Consider the following 11415-nt stretch of genomic DNA (forward strand, 5'->3'; position numbering starts at 1 on the left):
AGCAGCTGAGAAGAGCACAAACCCAGCTTTGCTGTGTGGGGAAGTAACTGTGAAGTGAGCTGGAGTGTGATTTCTGTATGGGCCTATCCATAGTACTCCACTTTCACAGCAAAACCAACTATTTCATACTTCTTGTCTGTGGGAGTTTTCTCAGAGGGCTTCTCCCTAACATCTAGAGTGATGCAAATTAATCTTTAGCTCATGGTGCTATCCCTCTGCAGAGAAAACAAAGGACAATTTTGTCCCTCTCTAGTGGCAATAGAAACATTAAAACATTTTGAGAGGAGGATATGCATATGAAAATTTCTATAAAAGCTTATGCATTTCTCCTGAGACTTGCTTTTCTGAGCTTTTTCTCATTATCACTGACCACAGATGTGGCATTGCTCATGGTAGATACTCTGTTCCATTCATTGCATGTGTATATCTTTCATAAAATGTAAAAGGCAATAGTGAATTCTGTAGCAAATACTGCATGTCTGGTACCTGTGCTGCTGCTTTCTTTTTGGGAGATGAATGCTCAGATTTCTGTGGCTGTATGCAAATATCATACTTGACATTTTCTTATAAACCTTTTTCCTTCCCAGTTCAAACAGAACCCTCCTGAGCCTGAAACACAAGGGAGCAGCTATCCTAGAAGAAAATAAATTTGGAAAGCAAAGGACAGATGTGCAGAGTCAATGGCTGCCTAAGTTTGAGCATCACTGCTTTCTCAGGTAAGGCTGCAGGAAATAGGACATTGGGCTTCTTTAAATGTGATATATCAATTCTGCTGAAACATATGACCAATCTTTTAGTGAAACCTGCAAATAAATGAGTAGGGAAGTTACTTTTGTGGCTACCATACAGACATGTATGCCTGTAAGACAAGTGTCTGGGCAAGAAATGTGACAGCCTCACGGTGCATTTAGCGAAAGGTCTCTCAAATGAACTGGATTGGTTGGCCCAAATGGAGATGTTCCCCAGCAGAGCAGCTTCCCCACCTTGTCATCATCCACATGTCTCAGAAAAGTGGTTGCTGGGGTGGGGGGACAGCAGTGAGCTGCCTCTCTCTCCAGGCTGGGTGCCTGGTGTCACTCAGGTTATCCAGTGCTGAGTTCATCCCAGTGCCTGGGAGCACTGATAAGAAGGACCTGACTGGCATATTAGGCTCCTGCTGGTGGATTATTTTTTTTTTTTTATTGCTTAGCTTATTTGGGAAGTGGTAGTGTTCAGCTAGCTCTGAGGTCTGAAAGGTTGCTTTTCCCCATGGATTCTATGCTGCTGGCTGCTGCTTTAGGGATTGGGGTTGCTCTTATCTTACCCCCAGTAAAGGGGATATTGTTCCTTCAGGCTGATGTGTTTGCCCCTACCTTGGACTCAGGCTTTTTATTTCTTGCTCTTGTTTGGCTTGATTCTGTTCATGAAACTAGGTTTGGAGCCAAGCAGAAAGGAACAGATATGTTAAGAGCCTGCAAGCAGGAGGCAGGTGAGGAAGCCTGGAACTGGGATAGTCAATTATTCTGAGCTGTATGGGGAGCTAGTTGCAGTATTAGTTAGAAGTGTGATGGGGCAGGCACAACACCTGTCACTAAAACAAGCATTGCACCTTGCAATGCTCTATCAGCCGGTGGAGAAATAGCATGGGACTTACATCCATGCTAACCTAAAGCTGCCTTTGGGTTCAGAGTCACAATAATTTATTTTTTTTTAATAGCACGTGCAAATCTAAACCTGGCAGGCATGCGTGTATGTGAGCATAAGCATACATAATCAGGGCAGGGGAAGCAACAGAATTTAGTCTGAAGCTATTCACCATAAACTCTAAGTGCCTGTTTTTCAGCAGCCCAAGTCTATAGTGACAGATGGCCTGGGGAGGTTTGCAGGTGGGATATAGACAAGAAGGGTGAAAGATGTTACCACGTGTAAGTGAACAGGTTTGGGTTTTTTCCAAAGAGGAATCACATCCAAAGAGAGATGTATTACCATTTATAGGAAATAATTCCATTTCTTTTTACCTATAAATGCTAACACAACATTATGGGAAATAAAAAAGTTAAGAGCAGTCTCCTGGGAATGGTCTTAGCTTTGTTTTTTAATGAAATATTTTCAGATCTGAATATTTAAAGTAAAATGCTTATGTAAGCAGTTCAGGACCCTGCACTTTCCATGAAGGCATCTCCACACATCGTCCCAAGTAACCAACATGCAGCACACAGATCAAGGCTTTTGCGTAGCTCTTGTGGCTGTATCCAAGGACTCCTTTAAAACAAAGTAATAACACACCCCATCAAGACAGCAGTTCAGGTTTGCCCAGCAAAGGGTGATCTGAACAATGTCTCGTAGCACTTGCTGAAAACTGGTGTGAATGATGTTATTCTTCACCAAAAAGTACAGAAGATACACCACGTGATAAGGTGTGAAGCAGACCAAAAATGCCAAAAGGTTTGTCACCACTATCTTCTCTGCTCTGGTGGCACCTGTTTGGGGGTTGTCTGGTTTTCTGTGCTTTCTCAGACATCTGATGGTCTGAACAGTGCAGAAAGTCATGGCTGCCATGCTGCCAAAGAAGGTTGTTTCCAAGGTGCTGAACAGACCTGTGTTTTCCCACGTGCTCTTGGAGAAGTTATGGAAGCAGGATGAGATATTGTGGCCCTCTCCATGCAGCTGGAAAGTAGAGACAGTCCCGATTGAGGTGCCCAGGCAGATGACAGCACAGACCACAGCAGCTTTCCTAGTGGATCGCAGGGAGGGAGCTGTGAAAGGGTGCTGGATAGCGAGGTAGCGGTCGACACAGATGCAGAGGGAGATGAGGATGCTGCCATACATGTTCACAAAGTAAAGACTCTCCAAGGTGGAGCAAAAGGTAGACCCCAAGTTCCAGTTGTCCTGGAGGTGGTAGGAAATTATTTTAAAAGGAAGAGTAAACAGCAGCAAAGTATCCAGAAAAATAAGGGCTATCATGTAGACTGTAGATTCTGATAGCTTTTTAACCTTAAAAAACAGGAAGGACAGAGCCATCACATTGAACAGCAATCCCAGGATGAAAGTGGGGGTGTACATGATGAGTTGGAACAGTTCCACAGTAGTGCTGATATTGCTGGTATTGGTCTTGGCACGGGTGTCATTCATATCTCCAGGGTGCTGGAAGAGAAGAATGAGATCTCTGTGTCCAGGGACCCGGAGAGGCTTTTTGCCCTCGGGCTGCTGTGTGCTGAATTGCTGCTCCCAGTAACACTCAGCTGCCCAGTGCCAAGGGATCCTGAGGCAAGGTTGTGCCTCAAGTTGGAGCAAGGCTTTGTGAGGTCCAAGCCTCACCTGCACTGTTACCTGTTACCCCAGACTGTGCTGCCCCATAACTTAGCCTAGGCACAATATAGATGTGACTGCACCAGCCCCTTGGAGTGGTGTGATCTCCTTGCAGAGCCAGGGTAGCAGCCCCTGATTCCTGTGTTACTAGGATTGTGGGGATGGAGGCAATTAGTTGCATCAGATTTTCTGAATCAAGCTATTGTAGGAGACCTTGGGGAGCCAAGAGCACAAGGATCCTCTGGATTTATTCATGGGAATATCTTACAGTTGTTGCCATCCTGCATGCTCCCCCACCATCAGTGGGGAAAAGAGGGGCTGTGATTACCTCTGGCCCTTCTGAGAAGCTTACTGAAAGGAGGCAGACAGGCAGTTTCAAAACAGGCTTCTTCAAGCAGAGATTAAGTCTTGAGAAGAAGAATGAGATTTAAGAACCCAACATTTTGCCAAAATTAGCCAGACTTACCCCAGGGGATAAATTTGTACCTGCAGAGACAGGAGTTTCAGAAAACAAGCAGCTGGTTTGTCCTCTGCAAAGAGGGAACTGAAAGTGTCAAGACAGACACAGCAGGGGTCATGAAGTAATTCTCTTCTTTAGAAGAAGGGTGAGGGTTTGATCCTGCCCTCAGACTCTCCCCATAAGGACGAGGAGGACTCTCATTGGTTTCTGCAATCCTGCTTTCAGCTGGAATTGCTCTAATATGCAAATACACAGGAGTACCTGGTCCTTGCTTCCAGCCAATTCTGTCACAGCAAATGCAACCTGTAAGTAAAAATCTTCATGTCAGTGCCCAGAAATCACCCTTTTCTGCCGTTCTGTAATTGTTACTGCTTCTCCTGAATGTCTTTCCTGCACGAGTTACTGATCTTGGTGCTGTTTCATTTCAGATTTGTCAACCATGCAGTAAAAGTTCCTGTTCTGCAGATGGAGTCGTTTCCCCAGTGCTTCAGAGGTGAGCTCTCCCGACCTGTGGGTTTGAGACAGATTATGTTCTCAGCAAAACCAAAACGTATTTCTTACTTAAAAACAAGCAGTTCTTGTTAGGAAGGGCGAGCTGGCTCTTTGCTCCTTAAGGACACATTGATGCCAGGTACGTGATTCTGTAAGTCACTGGGTTACATTGCAGAAATGAGAAAAACAGCTCCAGAAAATCAGCCTGGTGAGGAGCACGGGTGCTGGCAGGGAGCAACACCTCCAGCAGGGACTTTTGTGACCTGGGGATCTGAGTGGCTGGAGGGGAGAAGCAGCCCTGGTTGTGCTGCAGGCTGTTCACTGCCTGGGGGTCAAAGCCTCCCAGTGCTGGGGAGTTTTGCTGGGAGCTGGGCTGGGTCCCAGACCTTCAAATTTCGGTGGCTGTGGTAGACAAGGGGCTGCACTCATGAAGGGGACAGAGACACTGGGGACAGAGAGGGGCCCAGGCTGGGAACCCAGTGTTGAGTCCGCTTCATCCAGTGCAGTGCTGGGAGTCTGACCCTGAGAGGTAACCTTTAGTAAAAGCTGAAGGGTGGAAAGTTAGTTAAGGAATTACTGAGAAGTAATACATCTCAACAAAGTTCTTCACCTCATTGCCTCCACAGGAGATTTCATTAGTCCTTTTTTTTTTTTTTTTCTTTTTTTTTCCTTCAGTCCCTTTTAAATTTTTTGTTTGATACTGTCTAGGAAATTCTGGGTCTAGAGAAAAAAAATGTCAGCTTCTTACCAAGATTTTTAACTCAGAAAAAAAGTAGTTATGATGAAAAGGCATTTTAGACTAGAATTTGTTGTTTAGATTTATAAATATATATACTATATAGATATGCTGTAAGATTATATGTAAAATATACTTAGTTTTTAGATCTTGTAGAAAAAAGAAGGGTTTTAAGGCAAGGTTTCCCTGCAATGACATATTCTCCCTTGTCATCTTACCTTTGGGCTGTCTTTAAGTTGAGTTGTTGCCTTTTTCTCAGAATTCTTGAGGTTTGTGTTTTCTTTTAAGGTGGTGGAGTGAGCTGCATGCAAAGTAACTGCATGTCAGAGAGCATGAAGTGCTGCTGCTTTTCGTTTCATCACAGATTTCCATTGCCACATCAGTGTCACTACACTGTGTCCTACGCACGCTGTGTACATGGTTGTCACACAGAGCTCATTTAAGGTTGTAAGTAGATGGCTTTGTGGGGCTAACTCTGTGAGTCACCCATACAAAATAATCTCCAGTAACACAGAAGGAAATTCTGGTGCTGCAATTTATTTCTACAAAACATGATTTTATTCACTGTATGGAAAATCCATGGGTGGAATGTTAGCTATCAAAATGTGTTTTAAGGTGAATCCTGAGCATTGCTTCCCTTACTTTTCATGACACCAAAAAGGAAAACGAGATATTGATGTTCAGTGGTGATCTGATCTGGTCACTTCAAGTTGGTATTTTAAAAAAAGACAAGCATTACTCTTAAATACGTTTGCACTCTGAGGAAGCAGTCAGTACATACATGGAAGGTGTCAGGTGCTGATTTTGTTCAGGGAGAAGGTGAAAAAAAAAGCTTTTTTCCCCCCATTGTCTGTGTGTTTGCAGTCTTTTTACCAAAGGAGGATAGAAAGACCAGAGGAGGAGTTTCGTTTGGTTCTCTGTATACCTCTTGAATGTCAAAACGGAGGCTTGTGTTGGCTGAATTCAAACTGTGCAGCTGGGAAAGAAACAGCTGCCAGGAGGGGAGAGAAATTCCCTATGGGGTTTTAGTTGAAATTACTCAAGGAAAAAAAAAGAATGACAGCCAAGGGGAAGAACCATGCCAGTTTTGAGTGCCCCTGCTGTGGGACAAGCAGTCATCCCCGGGATGGGCATGGCCGTGGAGGTGAAGGACCCCAGGGCAAGGTGAGGGATGGGGGAAGTCCCCAGGGGGTTCCTCGGGAGGATCTGGGCACCCACGGGGCCGGGGGTGGGGTCTGTGGGGTGTGTGGGGTGCCCAGCAGGCAGGGAAGGGGGACCCTGGGGGTGTGGGGTGCTCAGCAGAGTGCGGAGGGGGCACTGGGGGGCACGGGGTCCCTCCCAGCAAGGACAGGGGGTCCCTCGCTGGGGGACACGATGTCGCCTCCAATGAGGACCCTGGGGGGCTCAGGGGGTTCCTGGGGGCACGGTCTCCCCCGCCACACCGGTCAGGGTGTGTGTGTGGGGCTCGGGGGCTGTCCGGATGTCCCTGTCCCCTGGTGACAGTGTCCCTGTCCCCGTTGCAGGCGGTGCTGTCCCGGCAGGACGGCTCCCAGGGACGTTTCCCCTTCACCTCCCAGGCGCCGGGCGAGCCCCAGAGCCGCCTCCACTCCAACTCCCCCCGCATGGCCCCCTCTTCACCGAGGGCAACCCGGGCACCTCCAGGGAGGTCCCCGAAGGTGGGGAGGGGGTGACAATGGCGGTGAGGTGCCCACTCGTGGGTCCCCACCCCGTTCTTTCACCCCAGGGTGCACCTGGACATGCGGGTGGGCGAACACCAACAACGACCCCGAGAGGGTCCGTTGGGGCTCGATGGTGGTTACTGGGGAGAAGCTGGGGGGCGTTCCGGCCTGCGGCTGCTTCTCCACGGTTTATTTCCCCTCCTTCCCCAAAAAAATCTCGGGAAAAAGGGACCCGGGCGTCCGGGGATCCCCAAGCGCCCCCGCTTCCAGCAGCCGGGAGGTCCTCCGAAGCAGTCCTATGCCGCCAGGGGGCGCTGCTTCCCGCCTTCCGCCCCCGTTGTGGCCGCTCTGGGCGCGTGGCGGTAGTGTCGCTGGTGGCGCTGTCACGGGCCGCGGGCAAGATGGCGGCGGAGGCATCGGCAGCGCTGGGTTTGGAGCAGACGGCGCTGGACGGGCGGGTGCTGCGGGTCCGCCGGGTTCTGAGGGGGGGAGAGAGGGGGGAGAGAGGGGGGGGAGGCCTTGGGGCGGGGGGCGGCTCGCGGGGGCCTCAATGGGGAGGCGTTCGGGACAGCGGCGTCCCCGTGCGGGGCTGGGAGGGGCCTGAGGGGGCCCAGGACCTCGGGGTCCCTTAGTGGGGAGGGGGATGTGGAGGGGCTGGGCGTGACAGAACTGGAGGACATGGTCACGGTGCCCCCAGGCCACCCGAGATGCTCATCCACGGCCCCGGTTGTTGAAGTGATGTAAAGGACACTTTTTTCAGTAAATTCATCCCTCGGGGCTTTGTTGGGGGGAATATTCATGAAGGAGAAGGTCCCAGGGGGAGTTAGTTGTTGGGGGGAGGCAGCCCCCGAGGTGCAGAACTGACCCCACGGTGATGGGCTCATCCTCGTTTCCCTACATTTCCAGCCCAAAACGTGAAGGAAGGAGGGAAGGATGGGGAGGGGGGTGTCCCTGCCCTGTGGGATACAGGGGTGGGGGTCTCCATCTGTGAGGGCACAGTGGGGAGAGTTCCCAGGGTGAGACCCCAGGTGGCATCCCCAGGGGAATGGATGTCCCCGGGGCTGTGCTGTGCCGTGGTGCGTGTGTGCACACCCGTGTTCCCCCCAGCTGCTCTGTGGGTGCTGAAGCAGATACGGCCTCACCGGGCTGGGGGTGGGGGGGCAGGCAGGCAGCTCACCCCCACCTTGGGACCTCCCTGGATACTCCCCCCTCTGCCATGAAGCCCCCCAGTGATAACCCCAGTGGGGTTCCCCAGTGCTTCCCCCCCATGGAGCACCCCAGTGGTAACCCCACTGGATCCCCCCTCCCAGTGCTCCCCACATGAAGCCCTCCCCATGCTTCCCCATGGATCCCCTCGGTGCTCTCCTATGGAGCCCCCCAATAATAACCCAAATGGACCCCTCCAATGCTCCTCTCCATAGATCCCCCCAGTGATCACCCCAATGCCTCTCGCAGTGCTCCCCCCGTGGACCCGCCCCGGGGCTCCCTCTGTAGAGCCCCCCCAGACTCCTCCACCGCCCCGCACGGACCCCCGCAATGTCCCCCCCATGGGCGGTGCTGCGGGGTGGGATGTCCGATCCCGGCCGCTCCCCGGGGCGGTGCTGGGGGTTGGTTCTGCGGTCCCGCCCCGGGGCGGAGGGGGCGGTGTCGGTTCGGTTGCGGGACGGCGGAGGGGGCGCGGGGCCGAGTGTGGGCGCTGGAGCGAGAGCGGCTCCGCGGTGTGCAGGTGGGGGGGTCCGGCTGGGAGGGGGCGGGAGGAGCCCCGAGCCCCCCTCCCCCGACCTCGGTGAGTGCTCCCCCTGCACCCCCCATGCCCCCATCCCGCCCATTGCCGTTCCCCCCTCCCCGCCATCACGCCTCGGGACGAGCTCTGTCCCGCCCCCTGCGTGCCCTGGGACCGCTTCCCCCCCGCATGCGCTGTGCGGGCTGCGTGTCCCCACGCGAGCTTTGTGCCCCGTCCCTCCGGTCGTGCCCTGAAGCCACTCCCAGCACATCCCCTGTGCGCCCCCGTGCCCCAAACATTCCCTGTGCCCCCCCCCCCATGCTTTGTGCCTCCATTTCATGCCCTCTTTCCCCTTGTGCCCCCCCAGCTGGAACACTGCATCCAGGGCTGGGCTCCCCAGCTCAAGAGAGACAGAGAACTGCTGGAGAGAGTCCAGAGGAGGGGGAGGAAGGTGCCGGGGGGGTTGGAATATCTCTCCTATGAGGAAAGAGCTGGGACTCTTTAAGCTCGAGAAGAGAAGGCTGAGAGGAGACCTTTGAATGTCTGCAAGGATCTAGAGGGTGGGTGCAAGGAGGATGGAGCCAGACTCTCCTCAGTAGTTCCCAGTGACAGGAGGAGGGGCAACAGGCACAAGCTGGACCATGGGAAGGTCCATTTAAATATGAGGAAAAAAAAATTTTCCCTCCGAGGGTGCCAGGGCACTGGCATAGGCTGCCCAGGGGGCTTGTGGAGACCCTGCTGGGGAGAAATTCAACCCCTGCCTGGATGCACTCACCGAATCATGGAATCGTAGAATAATTTGTGGTGGAAGGGACCTCAAAAGGTCATCCATCCCAACCCCACTCCTGTGGAATGTGCTCCAGGGGATGCTGCTTTAGTGGAGAGTTGGACTGGATGTGATTTCCAGCTGTAATAATTCTGTGACAGTGTGTGGGCCCTTCCTCCTCTTGTTTGAAGGGAAATGAGGGACCAAACCTTCCTGGCAGGCTCTGGCCTTGCTGTGACAGTCTGGTAGTAACTCCTTGCCATGCTGGATCACAGGTTGGAGTTGTCCCACATGTGCTTTCTCTAACCAGCAGTGATTGTCAGGAGGCTGCTGCCAGAACACTGGGTGGGTGCAGGGTGCCTGACACAGGGATTCCTGTCCATAGGGCCCAATGTTGAGTCAGGGGAATGAGATGTAACCTTTCCTTGTGGAACTGCAAGGCTGAGGGGAACAAGAAATCAGACATACACAGGTCCTGTACCCTAAAAAGGCTACAATGTATATCCCGGTGTGTTCATCTAAGCCGGTTTTGCTGCTGACCGCAGAGTGTAGCGCAGGAAAGAGCGGAGGAGCGGATGTGGGGAATGGAAGGGTGAGGAGCGGGCAGGCTGAGGCACTGACTGCATCCAGCCAGCACCGGGGGGAGGCAAAAAGCCCCTCAGAGATAAAGCAGGACGCCTCTTCCCAGAACTGATAAACATAACCCAGCCTGTTCCTAGAATGGTCATGAAGATGTGTTAGGATAGTTATGAATATGTATTAAGCTATGTAATAGAAGCCAAAAGATTGAAATTTACTGCGTGCGTGTGAGGGGAGCGGAGACTCCCCAGGCCCCCAGGGCTGTTTGCTGTGCCTTTATTCGCCAAAATAAAACTTAAGTCTCATTGCTACTGCCAGAGACTCGGTCATTTATCCCAGGGGGAAAGAAAGAGCAGAGGAGGAGTTTTGCTGGGTCCTCTGCATCCCCTCGGGTGTCAAAGGGAGGATTGTATGGGCTGAATTCACACTGTGCAACTGGGAAAGAACCAGCGGGGAGGAGGTCAGAGAAGCAGCACTTGGGCTTTCCCTACGGGATTTGGGTTGAAATGACTCCAAAAAGGAGAGGCAGGAGAGGCAAGGGGCAGGAGGATGAGGGAAGGTGTGAGTGCCCCTGGGGTGGGAGCAGCAGCCAGCCCCGGGCTGGGCATGGCCGTGGAGGTGAAGGAGCCCGAGGGCAAAGTGAGGGGTGAGGAGGTGCCCAGGGAGGTTCCCGGGGGGATCTGGGCACCCACGGAGCCGGGGGTGGGGTCTGTGGGGCGTGTGGGGTGCCCAGCAGGCAGGGAAGGGGGACCCTGGGGGTGTGGGGTGCTCAGCAGAGTGCGGAGGGGGCACTGGGGGGCACGGGGTCCCTCCCAGCAAGGACAGGGGGTCCCTCCCTGTCCCTGGGGGACACGATGTCCCCTCCACTGAGGACAGGGGGTCCCGGGGGGGCTCAGTGTGTTCCCCAGTGAGGACGGGAGGTCCCTGGGGACGCGCACCCGGGCCCCGAGAGGGTCCCCTGTGGCTCTATGGTGGTTCCTGGGGGGAGGCCGGGGGCGTTCCGGCCTGCGGCTGCTTCTCCCCGGTTTCTTGACCCTCCTCCCCCCAAAATAAAACGCGGGAAAAAGGGACCCGGGCGTCCGGGGATCCCCCCCCGCCTCCGAGTCCAGCAGCCTGGAGGTCCTCCACATCGGTCCTCCACAGCCAGGGGGCGCTGCGTCCTGCCGGCTGTCTCCGCCCCGTAGGGGCCGCTCTGGGCACTTGCCGGAAGTGTCGGTGGTAGAGCTCTGCCGGGGTGCCGGGAAGATGGCGGCGGAGTGTTCGGCGGTGCCGGGTTTGGAGCAGACGGCGCTGGACGGGCGGGTGGTGCGGGTCTGCCGGGTGCTGAGGGGGGCACAGAGGGGCAGGGGTGGGCTGTGGGGGGCAGGAGGGTTCTGTGGGGCACGGGGATCCCTGGGTCAGGGGGGTAGGGGTTGGGTTTGTGGGGCAGGGGGCTGGGTGGGTTGGGGGTTCCGTGGGTTCTGGGGCCTGGTGGGTCGGGGTGCTGTGTGGGGCAGGGGCTTGGCGGGTCGGCGGCTTGTTGGGCGCGATCTTGTTGGGGTTAATGAGCTGGTGGTCGGGGTGTCAGTGGGGTCGGTGTCTGGGGTCCTGGTGGGCCCTGGCCCATGGCGTTGGGCAGTGCAGGCAGAAACGGGGTGATCGGGGGAGGGAGGAGATCCCTGTGTCATGGGACACCATCACTTGCCCATGCAG

The 11415-nt window shown here is 53.9% G+C and overlaps 1 protein-coding gene across 1 annotated transcript; it reads right to left on the bottom strand.

Annotated features, from left to right (window-relative positions):
- Positions 1 to 2199: 2199 nt before the first annotated feature.
- LOC103527357 (G-protein coupled receptor 55) lies at positions 2200 to 3998 on the bottom strand. Its single transcript, XM_008492536.2, has 2 exons — positions 3755 to 3998; positions 2200 to 3123 (listed from the first exon to the last, which is right to left on the bottom strand). The coding sequence occupies exon 2, from the start codon at positions 3109 to 3111 to the stop codon at positions 2200 to 2202; it is 912 nt and encodes a 303-aa protein (XP_008490758.1). The 5' UTR covers positions 3112 to 3123; positions 3755 to 3998.
- Between the last annotated feature and the right edge of the window lie 7417 nt (positions 3999 to 11415).

The sequence above is a fragment of the Calypte anna genome, chromosome 9, assembly GCF_003957555.1.
Source record: "Calypte anna isolate BGI_N300 chromosome 9, bCalAnn1_v1.p, whole genome shotgun sequence".
Taxonomy (NCBI): Eukaryota; Metazoa; Chordata; class Aves; order Apodiformes; family Trochilidae; genus Calypte; species Calypte anna.

Bases quoted from the DNA above. Each gene is read 5' to 3' on its own strand.
- LOC103527357 (XM_008492536.2), bottom strand. From the start codon at position 3,111: ATGAATGACACCCGTGCCAAGACCAATACCAGCAATATCAGCACTACT.